Source organism: Thamnophis sirtalis, unplaced genomic scaffold (genome assembly GCF_051295495.1).
Source record: "Thamnophis sirtalis isolate CommonGarterSnake01/CBP01778 unplaced genomic scaffold, rThaSir2_p1.2 scaffold_8, whole genome shotgun sequence".
NCBI classification, from domain to species: Eukaryota; Metazoa; Chordata; class Lepidosauria; order Squamata; family Natricidae; genus Thamnophis; species Thamnophis sirtalis.
The window spans coordinates 2,192,965-2,214,870 of NW_028261388.1; the positions used below are offsets into that span (position 1 = coordinate 2,192,965).

The window sequence follows — 21,906 nt, forward strand, 5'->3', positions numbered from 1 at the left end:
CCGCGCTCGCTGTTGTCGCCCTGTTGATGACATCAGCGACGCGGTTTAATCGGGCGCGGCTTAGTCGAGCGCGGTTTTGTCGTGCCACGCAATCCGGGTCCTCATTTCACCCACCTCGGAAGGATGGAAGGCTGAGTCAACCCTGAGCCGGTGAAATTTGAACAGCCGAACTGCAGAACTGCAGAACTGCAGTCAGCTGAAGTAGCCTGCAGTGCTGCATTTAACCACTGCGCCAGCTTTGTGGTCATGGCAACCTCCAACACAGAACATAGAATAACAGGGTTGGAAGGCACCTTGGAGGCCTTCTAGTCCAACCCCCTTTCTCGAGCAGGAGATCCTAAACCAGTGATGTCTAGCCTTTTTGCCCTGGCGTGCTGAAAAAGCGTGCGTGCGTATGTGTATGCCCACACCTATAATGCAATGTGCCCTGCTCCCCTGCACAGGCATGTGACTCCCCCCTGTGCCCTATTTTGAGCCTAGCAGGCCTCCATGAAGCCTCCCCCCCCCCGGCCCCTATACATGATGGAGTGAGCTCCCGTGACTCATCCCAGCTTCTGGGAAGGGAACAGTGTTCTGTGCGCCTTCGGCATTAAGTCATGCCGGCCACATGACCACGGAGACGTCTTCGGACAGCGCTGGCTCTTCGGCTTTGAAACGGAGATGAGCAGCGCCCCCTGGAGTGGGGAACGACTAGCATTTATGTGCGAGGGGAACCTTTACCTTATGGTATAATGTAGCATAATATAGAATATAGAGGACCCAGACTGTGGGGGCAAGTTGCTAACTCAATTTGCTAAAAAATTTGTAAACCGCTTAGAGAGGGCTGAAAGCCCTATTAAGCGGTATAGAAGTCTAATAAATAAATAAATAAATAAATAAATAATATAGAATAATATAATAAATAATATAGTAATATACTATAATATAGCAATATATTATAATATAGCAATATATTATAATATACTGTAATATAGCAATATTATGTAATATATTATATTATACTAAAATATATAATATAACATAATATTCCAATTTTTCTGCTTTCTTCAGCCAAGGTGCAGTTCATAACTCTTGGACTGCAACTCCCTTCGTGTCAGGGTGAGGATTAATGAAAGCTATAATGCTGCCTAGTGTAAAGCGAGTCGGGCGCAGTATAAATTTATTATGAACAATAATAGTCGGGGGCGCCACGTTGCAGAAGCCTTTCCCATTAAGAATGTCCCTGAAACCCGAGCAGGGAGAGGAGGGGCGAGTAACCATGGGAACGGATAACGATTTTCACAAAACCCGCCTCCGGGGGCCATTTCGACCAATGCTTACCGCCCGTGTGACGCGCAGGTACGCGACGTCAAGACCTCGCAAAACCACGCCCTCTTCTCTTTTCTAAAGGCTTCTCTTTCTCTCTCTCTCTCTCCCCCCCACCCTGTCTGTCTGTCTCTCTCTCTCCACCCCACCTCTTTTTGGCGCCTGCGCACTACTCCTGCTGGCGTCACCCTCCTAGTTCTCCCGGCGGTTGGAGCCAAGCGGGTGACCGACGGGCGCTCGCGCCGGCCGGGACCCACCCCTTTCCCTCGTCCCTCCAATCCGCGCGAGGCAAGGAGGTTTCTCCCCCTTCCTGATTGGGCGGCGGGAGGAAAGGTGGGCGGGGCGGTCCGACTGGGAGGTGGGGCCTGGCCTGAGGAGAGGCGGGCGGCGGGCGGAGCCGGCATTGCCTCAGCGGCGCGGGCGAGCTGGTGTCGTGGCCGAGGCTGGGCTCGGCTCCCGCTTCCCTCAGTCTCGCCCGGAGGAACTCCCGCCGTCTCACGACCGCCGGCCGCTCCTCCCTCCCTCTCTCCGCGCGTCGGGCCGGGTCCGTGAGGGGAAAGGCCTAACCCCCCTCAGGCGCCTGAGGAGAAGGCCTGAGGCGGCGCTGCCCGTCCTCCTCTTCCTCCTCCTCTTCTTCCCCCCCCGCCCGAGAGTCAGCTGGGGAGACCCGGCGGCGGCGGCTCCTTCTCTCCTCCTCCCGCTCCTCCTCTTCCTCCGGCAGCGGTGTATTACCATCATCCCCATCATGTCGGCGGGCGGGGATTTCGGCAACCCGCTGCGGAAATTCAAGCTGGTCTTTCTCGGCGAGCAAAGCGGTGAGTGGCGGGCCGGCCCAGCGCCCCAGTCGGGCCTTACGACGGCGATGGCTTCAGCGCGGAGACTACAACTCCCATGAGCCCCCGCGCGGGCAAGGCGGCGGTGGGGTGAAGGGGGTGCGTGGGGGGGGGGCTGAAGGGCAAGAGCGCGGGGGCTGCTCCGGGGTCGCCTCGCTTCGGTTCTGGCTTTCATCCAGCTTCGGCAAGGAGACTTCGATCTTTCTATTAACATTGTCATTATTATTATTATTATTATTATTATTATTATTATTATTATCATCATCATCTTCACCTTCATCATCATCTACTTCTCTCCTCATCATCTACTTCTCTCCTCTTCCTCCTGGTTGTTGTTTTCTTGCGCTCTGATTTCTTCCTCTGACAAACGAGGGGCAGGAAGGAAAATCAGATGCCCGGGTGGGGCCAAAAGAAGCCATTATTATTAATATTAATATTATTATTAATATTATTTGGTTAATCTTTAGTGAGATTCACAGCCTTTGAGGCTGGTTGGTAGCTCAACAGTTCGAGTCCTAACCAAGGACCTAGGAACTGTTAAGGTAATGTTGGAGGATATAAGCTTACTATTATTATTATTATTAATAATAATAATAATAATTAGAACTATTAATTGAGGGGGGGAGGAAGAGTCCGGATCTGATCTTCCTCCTTCTCCCATCCTAAAAAAATCCTCTTATCCCCGCTGTAATAAACCACCTTTGCTTTCACTGGATCACTTTTTCCTCCTCCTAAAACCCCAGGAGAGAAAACCCCACCTGGAAAACGACTGTAATGCATTCACATTCGTTATATTTTTATATATATATATATTTGTATTCAAGGGCTCGCTGGATGGCCTGGCATTCCCTGCTGCTGGCCCATCATTCTTTGGATGGGGAGGGGGGGAAAAACACCCTCTGATTTTAATCCAGATCAATTTAATCCTTTCTCAATGGATGTGTTGATTTCCAATTCTGAGGCTTGTCCGCTGCATAATAAGCCAAAACATGGCTGTTGGCAAAGAGTGTTTTGTGAATCCAGCTTAGCATGCTAATTGCACGTCTAGTTGCCTGGGTTGATTCGGTAAACCAAGCTGAAGCAATGGGATTTCGGTATTGTGTTATGTCTGAGCCTGTCTTGGTTTTCTCTATTGGTGCATCCGTGGCATCAGACTGGAAGCTAACACAAAAGACGGAAAGCAACACTGTCATTTCCTTTGGCTGCCTTTTCCCTGTCATAGTTCAGTTGCTAATTTGGAAAGCCTGGGCTTCAGAAATTCTAGCTATTTCTGACTTTGGGATGAATTGTATTATTTCCCGGATCTGGGAATACTACATTTTTCTAATAGATTTTTAAAAAAATCTGTTGACTAGCTCCATTAGAAGAGCCTCATGCTGGAAAAGATTGAGGGCAGAAGAAGAAGGGGGCGACAGAGAAGGAGGTGGCTGGATGGAGTCCCCGAAGCAGTTGGCCTGAGCTTGAATGGACTCCAGAGGATGGGAGAGGACAGGAAGACCTGGAGGAACGTCGTCCATGAGGTCGCGATGGGTCGGACATGACTTTGCAACTAACAACGGCATCAAAGCTCCATAGAGCAGTGATGGCAAACCTTTTCGGCACCGAGTGCCCAAACCGAAACTTTTGTGCATGCTAGAATCCCGGAAACTCGGAAGACCAGCTGGCCAGTGTGCATGCCTGCGCCAGCCACTTGGTCTTTTGGTTTCTGCTACACACATGAGTGCCAGCCAGCTGGTCTTTGGGTCTCTGGCTCTCCGGCATGCACAAAGATAAGCTGGCCAGTGCACATGTGCATGCCGGAAACCAGAAGAGCAGCTGGCGATGGCACATGTGTCCACAGAGGGGCCACTGAGTGCCACTGGTTCACTATCATGGCCATAGAGTGATAGTTTTCCCAATTAACTGCATTTTAAGATTTTCTGTAATTCTTTTGCAGGGAAGAGATAAATCCTCAAACTTTGAAACCTTTTGCTGAATTTAATCTGGGATAATTTAGTAGTTTTAAATTCACTATAAGAATTTAGCTTGAATCCCCACTGTAACAAAAATAAAAGTGTTCTTTTAGGATAAATACATACTCAACACTCAGTTCTATGCTGAGATTTTCAATTTGATGAAAGAATAAGGAACAAACCATTAGCATGTGATGGTGTACTTGTGCCTGATAGTGTTGATTGAGTTGGAAACTAGAAAGGAGGGCTTATATATATATATATATATTTTGAAAGAATTACAATCACCAAATTTGTTAAGTAAATGAAGAGGAGCTGACAGTGAGACTTTTAAAATAATATTTTGGTAAGGGCTGTAATTTACTGTTTGTCTGATTTGGCCCAGTTCCTTCAGTGGAAGAGTGATAGGATTCATTAAGAAAGAAAAGATACCATAGATTTTCTCAACTATGACTGGAATTGTCTTTGTGGTAAAGCATTGTGACAGGTCTGCTCGAATGTAATTGCCATCACTCTTCGAAAATGAACATTTCTATTAATGTCATGCTTCTAAAAATGATTAGAGAATATTTTACATAGCTACAAAGTAAAACAATACTGCTGATTCATACCCGGTTTTGATGCTTCGATAGGATGCAGAGTGAGATGAAAAGTTGACAGTTTGCTTTAAAGACAGGCATTGAGTCTTAGAAACAAAACACTTCAAGTAGTAATAATCTAAACGTTTACTACAGGATATTTCTTGTATCTTCTCTACTTTCCCATTCTTCCATCACCATCAAAATCCAGAATTCCTTATTGCTTTCATTATTTTGCAGGGGGAAGAACCACTTAGTCATAAAATATCTGTTTATGGAATGATTTCTCCCTAACCTTTCTAGTTAAAAAAAATACTAGCTAACCAATGTAGATTAATAGCTTGATATCATGAACAGCTACATTAATATGCAAGGTGTGTTTATGATTCTGGTGGTATATGAATGGAATCAGTAAAAATGCTAAGGTAAATCTGTTTAAAATACCTTCATATATTTATTAAGTTTATATGCTGCCAATCTCACACGTAAAGCAACTCATAAATACTTCCAGTGATTACCATTTGACTCAGGAATCATAATTTTCCATCAGTTAGGAATAATGGATTTATTGTCTGATATATTTATGCCATTGCTTATATGATACAGCAGATATGTTGGTGGCAAACAGACCACAGATCTAAATAAAATTTAAGGCATCTTTATGATAGATTAAACAGTATTATTTTCACATGAAACCCATATTTTTCTGAAGTGAATGGGAATTGAATTGTGCAGGTTTCTTACTTTAATTTTCCTGTCACTTATATCTTACTCCATACACATGGCAGGTTCCTGTAAATGTTGAGCTGCATATGTGCAGTATTGTTTATGAATATGTTACTGGTTTAATTTGTGCTTGAATTCTCCAAATTTTCTCCAAGAAAGCACACTGTGTGTAATCTTTTCCCCCCCTGAAAAACAAAAGCCCCAGGGAAGTGAAGCTAAAAAAAGTCATTACCTGAAGTTCATCCAATGAGCTTCCTGTCTTTAGAAGAACTGTTCTCTAGACCAGAGGTCTCCAACCGTGGCAACTTTAAGCCTGGAGGACTTAAAGTCCGGCCAGGGAATTCTGGGAGTTGAAGTTCTCCAGGCTAAAAGTTGTTGAGGTTGGAGATCCCTGGTCTAGACTCTAGCTCACAAACTTTTATTTATAGACTCCTTGTAGGCTACTGATGATCTTTTCTGATGAAAAGTAGGCTACAAATGAAATAATGAAAACCATAATATTATTCATTTCCTTGGTGATTTGTTAAAAAAAATATCCCTTTATTGTTGAGCTTTAAATAGTTTCTAAAGATTCTTCATTCAGGAATTGTCTTACTTAGCAAAGGCTTATGGATATGACTCGGCAATAATCATTTCATTATTGCAGAGATGAATGAAGCTACAAATAGAGATTTATTCACTGCAGTACACAGATATCAAAGCCCTAACCTAGGCATTTGCACAGGGATCTACATTTTAATATTTTTCTTTCACCTTTCCAGGACAGTGGATACAGTACTTGGTGGTTTTCTTGATGGTCTTGAAAGTCACCTGATTAGGGTTGACTTAATGGTTCCATTTTGTATATAGAGAGAGTTTGTGTGCTTGAGAAACTAAATGCTAGTTAGATGGACTTCAGACAATGACTTTTTTTAGCCTCATTTCCCAGGGGCTCTTTTTCGGGAGGGGGAGGGAGATGACAATAATATGCTTTCTTGGAGGAAAGTTGAGGAATTCGAGTCTAATGTCTGTACCTGAGAAGCTGAGAACAGGATGTCAGCCAAGGGTCCTTCCCCCCCCCCCCCTTACATCCATCAGTTAGTATTTGGACTCTCATTGTTCAGGTTTTCAAACTTGATTTATATAGCTATTAGCCATGATAACTGTCCCTCAGGATATTTTCTATAAAGTACTGTTGCAAGAGTTATGAAGCACACTGGCAGCACTATAAAGAGCAGTGTTTTTCTCTAGAGACAATTATAATTGTTACTTCAGAGAAGGATGAACAGAGTAGAGAGAAAACAATATACAACCTAAATTGAAAGATCCTGAGGCATGTACTTTGAATATATTTGCTGGGAAAAAATCAGCCTGTCTTACTGCAAGGTTTAATAGCATGGAGTGTTACAGTTGCAGAGGTTGGTACATTTGGAGTTTTTAGAAGTAGTTGACAACTTATAGGAAATTACTTTAATATGGCACTTCAGGTCTCTCTTTTTATTCTGGCAACATAAATCTTCCTGTTAATTGTTAATGCTTGCTGAGTCTTAATTTAAGTTCAGGTCCCCAGTTTTAACAAGAGTAAATATTGATTTACAAGGGTGCTACCGGAGATTAGATAGTCTGCAGTGATTCTATGTTTATGTATGCTTAAAAATATATTCTATTTAGAAATGGAAATGGCAACTGATCTATGGAAAAATAATAATAATGTGGCTTTTAGTCAGATCTGTTTCCAGTCTTTGAACCAACATAATTCTTAAGGGAAGTTCTGTCTGAATTAAATAATTCATTGTAACTTTCTTTAATCCTTGTTCTCCCGGTCTTTCATTTTGCTCTTACAACAATATCTGTAAATTATATATGTTTGAAGACTAAATACCATAGGTTCTTATAGGTCTTCGGTATGTTATTCCAAATTGTAGTGTGAGTTTGTTTGACCTTTATAGCCATTTTTGGACTCAACCTGGACTGACTGATTTCAGTTCTTCAACTATTATTTTGCAAAGATTCTTTAGACATCATTGGAAAAGTTTGCATTTATTTGGGGGCATGTCTATTTCTATAAATATAGAATGAAGTTTATTTCATACAATCATTTTGTGGATTTAAAATGTTGCGAGTTCTTCAGGTTCTGCAACAAGAAATTGAGGTCTCTGAAATCCAGATCCAATAGCAATAGCAATAGACTTATATACCGCTTCATAGGCCTTTCAGGCCTCTCTAAGCGGTTTACAGAGAGTCAGCATATTGCCCCCAACAATCTGGGTCCTCATTTTACCCACCTCGGAAGGATGGAAGGCTGAGTCAACCCTGAGCCGGTGAGATTTGAACCGCTGACCTGCTGATCTAGCAGTAGCCTGCAGTGCTGCTTTTAACCACTGCGCCACTGTGGTCCTCTCCTCTGAGGCAATTGAATGAGTCCATTCCCTTTTTGGGGTAAGACAGTTTTATTAACACTTTAGATGACCTTTGGTATACAGGTAGTCCTTGACTGATCCAATTTCACCACTGGTGTAATTCAGCTTAGCATGTGAAGTGGCCATGGGGCCAAAGCATCCCTTTGCTGTATACACTTTGTAGCTGCTAAATATTTCAGAGTTTTTCCCGTGCCCATTTTTGTTTGCACCACTGAAGATTTGTAATTATGCAGTTCGACTTTGTGTTTGAGATGGAATCTGGAAGCAGCAGAAGAATAAACTATTGTAGCCTTGCCTAGCCTAACGCCCTCCAAATGTATTGGCCAGCATGGCAGAAAAATTTCAGAGCCTTCCAGAAGAAATCAGATCAGGGAAGGTGGCCTAAAACTAGATACGGTTCACACTCACAGTCCCCAGAATTCTCATTGTCTTTACATAAAGAGCTGGAAGGGAAGATGGAGGTTATTCAGTCTAGGCTTCTGAATGATGCCAGACTGGTAATGCTGGGTAAAACTTCAGCATTTCTAAGACTTTGCCATGATGTTTTGGTTTATAAAACACGAACTGTTCCAGTGTCACCAGTACGTTTCTCCTAATTTTTAGCCAAGATCTCCTTGCAGTGGTTGTGGTCCTCTCCTCTGAGGCAATTGAATGAGTCCATTCCCTTTTTGGGGTAAGACAGTTTTATTAACACTTTAGATGACCTTTGGTATACAGGTAGTCCTTGACTGACAACAGTTCGCTTAGTGACCATTCAAACTTACAACGGCATTGAAAAAAGTGACTTATGACTTCCCCCCCACACTTATGATCATTGCAGCAGCATCCTCATGGCCATATGATTTACATTCGGATTCCTGACAACTAACTCACATTTATGATGGCTAATTATTAAATGAAAGTTTAAGTATTCATATGTACTCAATGTAGTGTTTCAGTGTGTGGTGGATTTAATTGCTGAGGGAAATGAGAAATATATGTTTGTGAGAGTATGTGCACGCGCGCATACACACACACACACACACAAAAGCTAAAGGACTAGGTGTTAACAGGCTTAATTTGATGAAAGAGCAAGAAGATATGAGCTTGGAAGAATCATATCAAATTACCTTCTTGTCTATCGGTTTTAGATCTCAAAGTGAGAATAGAGTAAGCAAGCAAATGGCCACTTCTTAAAAAGGTATTCTGCTCTAGTTAACTAGAACACTCAGTATTCTGCTGAAGTTCTCTGGAAGCATAAGGACATTGCATAATATTCAGCTTTTCAACCCTACTGATTTGGAGAAAAACAAAGGCCATTTTGGTCCATAAAATATAATAGCAAAGTTGAACATTCTCTCTACCCTAAGCATGATCATAAGTTATCTAACATGTTTTAATCAAAATGATCAATGCATTAATTATGTTATTCATGCACATTTATATTATACACACTAATAGAGTGAGAACTTCTGCACTGGAGACAACTTCCTTGTGTGTCTAATCACATTTGGCCAAAAAAAAGTATTTAGTAATTTAATTCAATTCAATGCTTGTCTATTCTGTGAGCTGTATAAACACAGCGGTCATTATGGGAGTAATGTGGCATAATTTTTCTTGAGTTTCAAGAAATTGGAGTTTTCCCAATTAGAACTGGTTCAGAATGCTGTGAACCAGTTATTGAGTAGTTAGTGTCTTTTTATAGTCCACACAAAATTTAATTAAATTGAATAGTACAAAGTTTCACAGTTTTATATTAAAGTAAGAAGCCTTTGGCTGGAGTTAAAGAAAGGCTAAGAATTTTGGAATGAATATGACATTTTTGGAAATTATAACTATTTTCAGAAATTGAGACTCTGGAATTGGTGCAATAAAAATAAGCAATCTTTAGCTGAGGCAACCACTAATTGTTCCACCAGCAGTGAATTATAATAGATCAAAAAAGATATTGTCTGATCTAACTGAACATAAAATTGTAGCAGTTAGGAGACTGCATGTTACATACAGAATTTTAATCTATATTTAATCCTATTTATATATGTATACATTTTATGTCTATTTCAATGGCTGGCTGTGTGTGGTTTATAACAATAACATGAATTAAAACGCTAAAAGTAACATTAGAACTAAAAGCACCTCCAAATCTCTAGAAAGTGTAGGAAAAATTATAGGTTTCTACCTCGTTCCTAAAACATAATAAGTTGGTGGCAGTTTACTCCACCCCCTAGGCCTTGCCACATGCAAAATAAAATTTGCTGTTATAATATTAGACATATCTATGGCAGGAACTGTCAAATTCCTTAAGAATGCAAGGTAGATAAGGCCATAAACACCAAACTTTAATTGCACAAATTGCTTACTCAGGAGCTCGTGCAGAGGGCCCCCCCAAAGCTGTGTTTCTGCCTAACAGTTCCGAAGAATAGCACTGAATTATTATCCGTTCTTGCAATGAGAGGGATGACTAATTGCTTTTTCCCCCCTCCCTGACTCCTATGGTGTAATTTCTAAGACCATACACATTGTTGAAATGTGGACTGCACCGTAGTTGTGTGAACCTCCTTCTCGCTACACCTGTTGCAGGTTGTATCGCTAGTTGAAGAAATTAGTGGTGCCCGGTTGAAAGAGAAGGATCTATTGTGAATCAGAATAGATCTGGAAGAGACCTTGGAGGTCTTCTAGTCCAACCCCCTGCTCAAGCAGGAGGCCATGTACCATTTTTGACAAGTGGCTGTCCAGTTTCTTAAAAGTTTCCAGTGTCTGAGCACCCACAACTTCTGAAGACAAGTTGTTCCACCGGTCGATTGTTCTCACTATCAGGAAATTTCTCCTTAGTTTTCCGGAGGTATTTTGCAGGATCAGCCAGGATTGAGTATTGTGATGTCCAATTGGCCTCGAGACAGAGTTAATTTGAAGCCACACATCTGTGCTCCTTGCTTTTGGTTCCCAGTTTCAACTCTGTCTGGCCGAAGAAACACAGGTTGCTTTTGGTTCCTGATTCTTCCAAAAGAGGGGGCAGAGGTGGTGCTGATTGCCCCCCACTGGCCCACGCGGCCATGGTTTGCAGATCTCCAATCGCTCTCGGTGGGCAGAGCTTGGAGGATCCCCCAGGAAAGGATCTCCCTCAGCCAGGGGTCTTTGGAGCACCTGGAACCCGAATGGCTCCAGTTGACTGCTTGGTGATTTAGCGGAGCATCCTGAGGGAGGAAAGATTCTCCCCCAGGGTAATAGAGACTATCCAGGCCGCCCGAAGACCCTCCACGGAGTGCATTTACGGCATGAGCTGGGCAGGCCTTTTCCACATGGTGTAACTCCCAGGGACAAGATCCGGTGAGAGCCACCGTTCCGTTACTGCTGGAATTTCTCCAGGCAGGCCTGGACAGGGGGTTAGCTCCCAACACAATTAGGAGACAAGTCTCGGCCATCTCATCTGTGCCTCTGTGCGACAGAGCCCAGACTCTCACTCACCAACCCTTGGTCAAGCAATTCCTGAAGGGGGCGTCCAACCTCAAACCACCCACGGTACATAGGTACCCCTCCTGGGACTTGCACAAGGTGATGAATGCTCTGACGGGGGCACCTGGGCAAAGAGGCATCTTCGATCACTCAGGGTGGAGCACATCACAGGAATGAACAACCATCAAGCCGACTGGCTCAGTTGGAGCCTTTCTCCGAAACTGTTCCAGGCGATCTCCAGTTTCGGCCATCCGGAGGTGGACCTGTGTGCCACACCGCAGAATGCTTAGGTGGATCGGTTCTTCTCTCGGTTCCTGGCTTGGGAGACGGAGGGAGTCGACGTGTTTCGGATTCCGTGGCCAAAGGGCCTGCTCTACGCCTTCCCTCCCCTTTCCCTTCTCCGTGGGGTAGTTCGGAAAATGATATCAGAGAAAGCGGAGCTCATCTTAGTGGCGCTCTATTGGCTGCGCCGGGCGTGGTTTGCGGACCTAATGTGCCTGTCCTTGTCACACCCGTGGAGGATCCCAGGGAGGGATGTGGACCTCAGACAGGGGAACCTGGTGCATCCCGAGCCACAGTGGCTGCAGCTAGCTGTGTGGAGATTGAGCAGGAGCGCTTAAAAGTGGCCCAGCTTTCACAGAGGGTGATCTCCACAATTGAGGCTTCATGCAAGGATTCTACCACTAGGATTTATGATTCCACCTGGCAAGTCTTTGCAGAGTGGTGCCGGGTCTCGGGAGCGAATCCTCGCGAGGCTTCGGTACCGCACGTTCCTCCAAGATGGATTGGATAGGGGGCTCTCACATGGCATCCTCAGGAGACAGGTGGCAGCCCTCTCCCCGATTATTTGGAGAGAGGGGCTCCTTCCACTTTCCCAGGTCCCGTTAATTAAGTTTTTTAAGGGTGTGGGGAATCTCCGTCCCCCAGTAGTCCACAGGTTTCCGACATGGAGCCCCACCACGGTTCTCCAAGCAATGACAGGAGCACCATTCGAACCTCTGAGGATGGTTGACCTGAAGTTCATAACCCTTAAGGTAGTGTTCCTTGTGGTGGTCACCTCCGAACTGGTGGCGTCGTTCTCCAGGTCGGATCTTTGTACATTCCACAATAATCAGGTCATCCTGCGACTGGATCCGACTTTTGTTCCCAAGGTTAACTCCCTTTTCCACAGGTCTCAGCAGGTGGTATTACCGGATTTTTGTCCAGACCCGTCTCATGATAGGGAGCGCCTTTGGCACCCCACCGGCTGGATGTCAGGCATGCCTTGCGCATTAACCTGAGACGCACGGAGGACCTCAGGAAGTCTGAGGCACTCTTTGTTTCCTTTTATCCGTCTTCCCTGGGGAAGAGGGTGTCCTCCTCGGCTACAGGGAGGTGGATCAAACTGGCCATCGCATTGGCCTATGAGGTCCAGCACCTTCCGGTGCCCCAGGGCATCACAGCACACTCCACCAGGAGTGCGGCTACCTCGGCGGCCTGGGCCACACAGGCGCCTATCGTGGAGATTTGCAGGGCGGCTACATGGGCGTCCCCGTCTCCTCTTATCAGGCACTACAGGTTAGATACGTTTGCATCGGCTGATGTCGCGTTTGGTCATAGGGTGTTACAACAGGTGGTAGCGCATGAGGGGCCCAGGACCAGTAGTGCCCCCCCCCCCCCCCCCGGGACGTTAACTTGGGTATGTCCCAATCCTGGCTAATCCTGCAAAATTCCTCCAGAAAATGGCAGTTGGTCTTACCTGAACGGTTGTTTTAGGAGGTTTTGCAGGATTAGCCAGGTTCCCGCCCTAGCGTTGGTCCAGGGGTTGGGGGAGTTCAGGGGGGTAGGGTGTGTTCCCTTATGACTTGTTTTCAGGTGTTTTGCAGTGGTCTTGACTTGTTGAAACTGGGAACCAGAGGCAAGGAGCACAGAGGCGTGGCTTCAAATTAGCTCTGTCTCAAGGCCAATTAGACATCACAATACCCAATCCTGGCTAATCCCGCAAAACCTCCTAAAACAGTTCAGGTAAGACCAACTGTCATTCTAGGTTGCTTCTCTGATTAGTTTCCATCCATTGTTGCCTTCTGGTGCATTGGAAAATAAGTCTCTCTTCTTTGTGGCAGCCCCTTAAATATTGGAACACCACTATCATGTCCCCCAGTCCTTTTTTTTCTGTAGACTAGCCAAACCCAAATCCTGCAACCTTTGCACGTCTTAGTCTCCAGGCCTTTAAATCATCTTAGTTGCTCTTCTCTGCACTTTTCCCAAATTTTTTCAAAACAGTCAAGTTTGAACCAGCAAATTAGGTAAGTGGAGTACAGTCCCTCAAGGAAAAAAAAGCAGCCAGAAGTAAAATCTCGGTCAGCTCCAGTTATACAGAATGGTGTCTGAGAAGGATTATTGCAGTTAGGTTAATCAAGAGAAATTGTCTCAGCAGCTTTCTCATTCTACTCGAGTTTAATGGCATCAGCACATCCTAAAGCTAATTGAAGCTTTATATAGGCAGCTGTAATATCTCCTGTAGTCAGTTCAGGCCCCCCTGGGAGAAGTAGCTGGACTGCTAATGGGCTTTATAGAATCTTGCAATCATAAAGATGGAGGTCTTGACAAGAGATTCCTCCTTTTCCTTGAAGGATAATGATTGACCTATGTCCCGCAGAGGAAGCGGTTTGAGGCTGGATCTCCTCAGAGTTTTGGGTTGCATCTTGAAGAGTTGAATGAGCATCATAGCTCTGGTGTTTTAGATGTCTTGGATACTGTAAGTGCAGGCACAGAAGAATGTTTTCAGACAAACACACAAACACACTCTGGCTTTAATAGCTCCATATTGAAAGCTTATACAGATAATCCTCAACTTATAATCAAAGTTGAGCCCAGAATGTCTGTTGTTAGCAAGACATTTATTAAGTGAGTTTTGCCCCTTTTTACAACATTTCTTGCCACATTTGTTAAGTGAAACTCTGCAATTGTTAAATTAGCAACATGGTTGTTAAGTGAATCTGGTTTCCCCATTGTCTTTGCTTGTCAGAAGATTCAGAAAGTGATTGCATGACCCCCGGGGCACTGCCACCGTCATAAATACGAATCAGTTATCAAGCATCTAAATTATGATCACATGACCACAGGGATGCTGCAGTGGTTGAAAAATGGTCATAAGTCATTTTTTTCAATGCCGTTGTAACTTCGAACAGACACTAAATGAACCGTGGTAAGTCAAGGACTACCTGTATTGCTATCAAGTATTGCCTCAATGAATAATTTGACTTTACTTGCCACAGATAACTTGTATACTGATCTGCAAGAGACTAAGCTGTTTGATAGTTCAGTTTAGTTATTATACAGCTACATTAATTTCTAAATGGATGTTTCTGCTTAATTCTCCTAATTAGTGCCAGTCTAGTTTGTGCTATTTGTGGGGCTCTGATTTCTATTATTGTTAAGTTTTGGATTGCAGGCTTATCCAGGTTTTTTTTTATAGTTCAATGTTCATCTGATAGAATTTTATTTATTAACTAGATTTAAGGCTGTCCAACTCATTGCGTACCATAGTGTTTCATCATGATAGTGCCAGCATGGCTGCATTTGAACAACAAATGCTGACATTCTCTCAAAGTCCTCTTGATTAGAGACATTGCTGAGATATTTTTTTTTTAGCGATAAGTCTTTCACTTTATCATTTTGGAATGTCCTTTTTTTTCTCTTAGGACAATTCCCCAAAGATTTCATGTGCATTTTTCAGCTGTTTTTTTTTTTTACAATTGATTTTTATTTTAGTAGCTATTAAAAATGACGCTACAAAAATCAATAGAGTTCGTACTTTAAGGATTACTGCAAAGAATTTTGCTGCTTTCATCACCTGGACTTTGGTCATGCTGGTAGAGTCATCGTGCCACCGGCTAGGTCACAGGCAGTGAAGCAATAGCTAAGTCGACCTCTTTATTTGCTTCTGTGTGTCACGCTGCCTTGAGCTGACCTCATCACAAAACGACCCATATTCATGGACCTCTCAGAGTTTCTTCTTTTACGATTTGCTAGATCCTGCTAAATCTTTTAAAAAGCCCAGAAGACTTAAACTTATTCCTTTACAAATAGTATTTTTTTAACAAATATATTTATTATTTGAAAGACTTTAAGGCCACCCATATAAACTCTTAAGTATCAAACAATAAATTGACAGATAACAAAAAAATGTTTTATTTTTTTATTTTGGATAAATTGCTCAGAATTGCATTAGTTTACATTACTCTTGCAGGTGACCAGTGGGATCTGGAGAGAAGAAGTCTTTGTACATTTCTTAGTGTTTGATACAAGGGACCATTGGCTTTGTCGTGATTCTGCTACTTTAGTTGATATTTATTTTTTTGCCCCCCATCTTGCTTCGAAGTGACTCTGTGCTGCTTATAGCATAAAATATACAGGTAGTCCTTGACTTACAACCATTTGTTTGGTGACTCCGAAGTTACAATGGCATTGAAAAAAGTGACTTACGACGGTTTCTCCATAGTGAGGGGAGGAGTATCCAGGATGGGTTGACCATATCCTCTCGTTGATTGGACTGAGTCAGATAAGCTCTTGGGATACGCCCCTGGTCTACTAGGCATCGCCCCGTTATCGACTCAGTCCCTCAACTGGACTGTTTGCCACCCTGGATCTCCGATAATTTGGAAGAATTTTAAAGAAAGGAAAAGGAATATTTCCTTTCCCTACAGCAGCAGCCGCAAGCGAGCTGGACAGCTCCCTGAGCTGCAAAAAGGTTTGCCAAAAGCCCCCTTGGGGGCGGCACACTGCCCAGGCCTCTGAGTGAGGCAAGTATCACTCAGAAAAGGAAATCTGCCGGGCAAGCAGGAGACAAAGGGCACAAGCCTTCCAAAGGCAAGCCCTGCTGTGGAGGCTCCAGTGGTGCCGGAGCGCTCCGCCGCTCCCCACAGGGTCGAGTGGCGAGCCGCGGCTTCTTAAGCGCCACGAGGCGCGAATCAGGCCACCAACAAGCGTGGGCGGTGCTGGATCCCCGCCCAGAAGGTGAGCCTCGCCGCGGAAACTCTGCTGGGCACAGGAGTGCTCCGCTGTTCCCCGCAAGGTCGAGCAGCGAACCGTGGCTTCCCAAATGCCGTGGAGCCTGCACTATTGTCCACGTAGCCCAGGGAGGGGGTCCATGGGCAGAGCCAAACCTCTAGCGGCACCAGAAAGAGGCAGAAGGGGGAAAAACCGGCGGCGGACGCATAGCAGCTCCTTGGAGCACAAGCCGCCAGAAGAAGAGATTTAAAAGGTGCCATCTTGAAGCCGGGAGGAGCCACGTGTTCCAAGATGGCGGCGCCCAGCAGCAACGAGGAGACCGGCAGGAGCCAAGTACCTGCAGTGACAGCCAGCAGCCCCACCAGAGGGGCAGAGGATCAGCCCAGGTTAGTGACCACCCCAGAGGCTGCCCAGAAAGGGGGGGGATGACAAAGGTTAGAGACAAGAAAAAGCACCTTTCCCCCAGGGCGGAGCTGGAGGCAGAGGGTGGTCACAAGCCTTCCAAACCCTCTAAGTATGAAAGGCGAAGGCACAGGAAGCTGGAGCAGCTCTACAAAAAGGCAAGTGGCCTTAAGTCCATCCCAGGCCTGGGATAGAAGGGGAAGGCCTCTGGAGTCCCTGCAACAGGCGGGGCCACAGGGGAGGCACCCACATTGCAAGCAAGGATCCCTATTGACACATCGGGTCTTTGGGGTCTTCCTCAGGGGTGGCAATTCCCCCCCCCCCACATACGGCTTCACTGGGTTCATGCTCACAGGTGGGCATGGGTTCCAGCCAGCAACCCCCCCACAGGGGTCCCCAATTTTCAAGACCTAATGATGCAGGCCTTCCAGCAATGCATGTCAGTGGCATTTCAGCAGCCAAAAATGCAGCCTCAGGTGGCATCCTCTCCTAGGATACCAGAGGGCCTGGAAACCCAGGGGGAAGACAGTTCTAGTTCCTCAGCCTCATCACAAGAGGACAGGGACCTGGATTGCGAGGAGAGGGAAGTTAGGGAGGATAAACTATCCGAAGACGAAGGCATGCCCCCTCCTAAGCCGGCCTTCACCAGGTTGTTCCAGCCCTCATTGTATAAGTCACTCCTGTTTAAGGCCAAGGCAGCTGCCAAGCTCGGAAACAGAGCAGCAGAAGCACCATCTTATCGCCAGGGGTTCTCTGCAGAAACCATCTTTGATGAGCAGGCCATTGAGACCGACACGGTGCCAACCACCAGGGCCTTTCTTGAGTCGGTCAAGCGCCAATGGGCAGCCCCCACAGAGGGACCCACGCTCTCATCCACAGACAGGACCTTCTTCAATGTGGACCAGGACATGGCCGGGGTGCTATCTCAGCCCTCCATCGATGCTCCAGTATTGGCACTGCATACCCCCACTAATCTGCCTGGGGAACCAGAGGAGGCTCTGAAGTTGGAGGACAGGAAGGCAGACCTCACCCTCCAAAGGGGGCATCAAGCAGCTGTCTGGGCGGTGAAGGCAGCCACCACCGCCTCCTTCTTCAACCGGACTCCCTTACTCTGGCTACAGGAGCTGCAGCCACGAATCCCCATCACCGAGGTCAGAGCGCACCAAGGCATCAACAAACTGGTGGAAGCCGTCCAATTTTCGGCGGACGCTACCGAAAAAGGGAGATCGCTTCAGCCATTGCATCTCATAGGTTGCTGTGGCTGCAACAGTGGCAGGCGGATGTACGCCACCAGTGGTGCCTGGCATCTGCTCCTTTCACAGGAGATGCCTTTTTTGGGCAGCTCTGGATCCCTACCTGGTCAAGGACAAGCGGAAGTGCTTCCCACTGCTCCAAAGAAGGGACAGTTCAGGGCGGCGCCTTACCCCAGACGGTCCCACTCCCGGGGACAAGATTTTGGGTCCAGGCATGCTTCAGTCTCCTGACTTATTTCAGTTTGCAATATCTATGGCTTTCCAGCTCTGCAAACTGATAAAAAGTTCCCTTAAGAACATTTCCAGCTGGATGCTTCTCTATAATCGTTCCAGTTGCTGTTACTTATTTATTCAGGTTGATGACCACAATGGTCGTCATGCTATGGACGTCGATATCTGGAATCTGTTTTCTGCTCCAGGTTGTCTTACCTTCCACCAATGCGTTCACATCGATCTGCTGAGCTAGGGATTCACAAATTGATTGCTTGAAAAGAAGCGTCGTATTCTGGGCTTTTGAAATGTATTCTGGGATTTTTGTCTTTGTATGAGCGAAGTGTTTTTTGTCCCTTTGTTTATGCCGCCCGAGGCCTTTCTAGGTTCTTCTGCCGTCTTCCACAGGATGACCTGATAGGAGGATCCAAGATGCATAATATCTTCTCTCAATATTTCATTTTAGATCATCCCCGTCATGTTTTCCAGCATCACCAACATTCTCTTTCCCTGGATTTTCACCCATTTTGCCTACTACTTAAGATGTAATCTGATTTCTATGCTCCCGAAAGAGTTTTCTACTGGAATGGGGGGGGGGGAGAGAGAAACACCCATTTTAATGTATCTTATCGTGAATGATTAGCTAAGTTTCATGGACTTGGAACTGGCGTGTTATGTAAGTCAATTTGAAAGCAGGCTCAATATTTCCATGGTTACTGATAACATCCTGCCAAGGCAAGAAATCTGAAATTAAATAAAGGCTTGATGATGAATTCTTAAATTCTTCTGGTATAATGCTTGCCGATTATTTGCTTGTAGACCAAATTGGGAGTACAAGACTTTACACAGTATTTCAATATATCAGAACATAAATGAAAGAAAGGACTAAATATTAAAATATACTTGGCTGTTTGGATTAAAAAAAATATCTAAATACTATTTAGCCACAGCCTGCTTTGGAGAATAGTTTGAAGTCCCGTCAGGTGGAAGAGTTTCCCATCTACTCTTTACTTCAGGCTGGTTCCAGATCACTGCCCTGAAAAGCATCCCTCAATGGATCACAGTAAGCATCATGCTGAACGATATGGGTGCAAGCTGCTTATTGGTGACTGGGAAAGCCTCCGAGAATTCTCTGCCATCTACCACCATGCTCAGGCCTTCACGGAACTGGTGTACCATCTGAATCAATGTGACAGGACTTGGTGGGTTGACCGTATCAAAAGCTTTCGTGAGATCAACAAAGGCTGTATGGAGTTCATGACACTTCTTCTGAAATTGGAGCAAAGCTGGCTGAGGAATTCTGGGAGTTGAAGTCCACAAGTCTTAAAGTTGCAAAGGTTGGAGACCCCTGTTCTTACAATCACTAGCAAAAGCATTTTTCTTGGTGGCTGATGATGATGGACACAACAAAGGCGATGCTCTTCAACAGCTAAAGCCCGTATCTTCTCACCATACTCATCGAACCGATCAGGCTTCTTGCGAGGAGAATGCCCTGGCATCTTCAGTGCAGATGAATGGGCAATATCCCCGAAGCATTCCTGGTCGTCTTTGGCACTGCCAGCAAGATGTAGGTCAGCAAGCTTAGTTTCTAAATCTTCAGCCAGTGCCGAAGCCGGGCTGGACTTAATTAATTCTTCCCATGGCCTTGTTTCCTTGCGGTTGCCTCTTTGGCCTGATGTGGAGCTTCATTTTGGAGACAAAAGGAGCCTGTGAACTCCGAACAATCAGCGCCACACATGACCTTGGTCGCTCTGATCTCCTGCCCGTCTTTTCTTCCGACAAGGACACAGTCAATAAGATGCCAGTGCCTCGAACGGAGCTGCATCTAGGAAGCCTTGTTGAGAGATAGGCAGGCGGAAAGTTTATGGGGGATGAGGACGTTGTGCGCTGCCCAGGTCTTAGAATAGAATAACAGAGTTGGAAGGGACCATGGAAGTTTTCTAGTCCAGCAGTCACCAACTGGTGGTCCGCGAGAAAATGTTGGCGATCTGCAGAAAAATGATTTGCATTTTTTATATTGCACTAAATTAGGGGTCCTTAAACTGCACCCTCTGGGTCGGATATATGCAATGAACATTTGTGTTGCTGCATTGAGTCTCTCCCTTCGGAGTCTTTTTGTGAGGGTTGGAGGGGAGGCAGAAATTTCCACTTGGGGTCTGCTTTGGCGTCCTGGTGGGGGGCTTTGGGCGAAGGCTGGAGGGAAGCGTCGCTGGTGGCAAAGAGCCAGAAGGCCTTGTTCCAGTGGGACTGCATCATGGCCTGGAACTGGCCGACCCTCTCAGCCCACTGAGCTTCCAGGCGCTGGTACCTGGCCTTGCACTCTCGCAGGCCTTCCCTCTGCTTGGAAAGCCCATGCTTCTAGTCCTCAGGTGCTTCTGCTGAGCCTCCTTCTCGGTCAGATCCAATTTGAACTGAACTGTTTTGGCAACTCTTTCTCCTGGTGGCTGCTTAGCTGCAGCAACTGCTTCCAGTTGGAGCCCTAAGGAACTTGGGTGGATAGGTGAGGAGTGGTTGGGAGGGGGGGAGTGAATAGAGGCCAGCAAGGCGCCTCTCAATGTGAGTGACATCAAGTTGGCCACGCCCACCCAGCCAGTCATTAGGCAGATCATATTAGTGGTCCACAGGATTTAAAATTATGAATTTATGAGCCCTGTTCTAGTCCAACCGCCTACTCAGACAGAAAACCCTACATCATTACAGATAAATGGTTATCCAACATCTTAAAAACTTCCAGTGTTGGAGCATTCACAACTTCTGGAGGCAAGTCCTTCCATTGGTTAATTGTTCTAACTGTCAGGAAATTCCTCCCTAGTTCTAGGTTGCAGCTTCAATAAGAGTAGATGGTTATCCTTACCTACTTGATGTCTCCCAACAACTCCCTGCCAACTGTGTTGCTTGGCAACAGAAATGTTGGAGTCCGTTTTGGTTATAAGTCAAGGACTACCTATACTATGGAAGAAAGCAGTGCCTGTCCAGAGAGTGCTGCTCGGTCACTGAGGGAGACGCCGGGTTTCATTGCTGCTTTGGTCAATGAAAAAAGCAACCATTAGACCTGACTACCCACTCCTGACATATCCACACTTACCCACCTTCTTACTTATCCATTACAATACAATATAATAGCAGAGTTGGAAGGGACCTTGGAGGTCTTCTAGTCCAACCCCCTGCCTAGGCAGGAAACCCTATACCGTTTCAGACAAATGGCTGTCCAACATCTTCTTGAAGACTTCCAGCGTTGGGGCATTCACAACTTCTGGAGGCAACTTCTGTTCCACTGATTAATTGTTCCAACTGTCAGGAAATTTCTCCTCTGTTCTAAGTTGCTTCTCTCCTTGATTAGTTTCCACCCATTGCTTCTTGTTCTGCCCTCAGGTGCTTTGGAGAATAGCTTGACTCCCTCTTCTTTGGGGCAACCCCTGAGATATTGGAAGGCTGCTATCATGTCTCCCCTCGTCCTTCTTTTCATTAAAATAGACATACCCAGTTCCTGCAACCGTTCTTCCTATGTTTTTGCCTCCAGTCCCCTAATCCTCTTTGTTGCTCTTCTCTGCACTCTTTCGAGAGTCTCCACATCTTTTCTACATCGTGGCAACCAAAACTACAGGCCTTTAAAAAAAAAATAGAATGGTGATGATGATGGTGTTGAGATTAGCCTGTAATTTGGATTTAAGTGTGGGACAGTTATGCAGGGTTAGAAATCAGCATCATGTAACACTTGCATAGAAAGGTGTCCCCTGTATAACCAGTTTGAGAGCCAGTTTGATCAAGTGATGAAGTCACCAGGCTAGAAGGCAGGAGAAGGTGAGTTCCAGTCCTGCCTTAGG

General features: G+C 45.5%; 1 protein-coding gene across 2 annotated transcripts in view; it reads left to right on the forward strand.

The window, feature by feature from the left end:
* The first annotated feature begins 1,685 nt into the window (after positions 1-1,685).
* The window catches only part of RAB6A (RAB6A, member RAS oncogene family), a 57,327-nt gene continuing 37,106 nt past the window's right edge, over positions 1,686-21,906 (forward strand). The window contains exon 1 of one of the 2 annotated variants that reach the window (XM_087720963.1): positions 1,686-2,120. In XM_087720963.1, coding sequence (XP_087577089.1) covers positions 2,051-2,120 — 70 coding nt within the window. In that variant the 5' untranslated portion in view covers positions 1,686-2,050. The remainder of the gene's footprint in view (positions 2,121-21,906) is intronic. The other variant, XM_087720962.1, reaches the window with a different exon arrangement.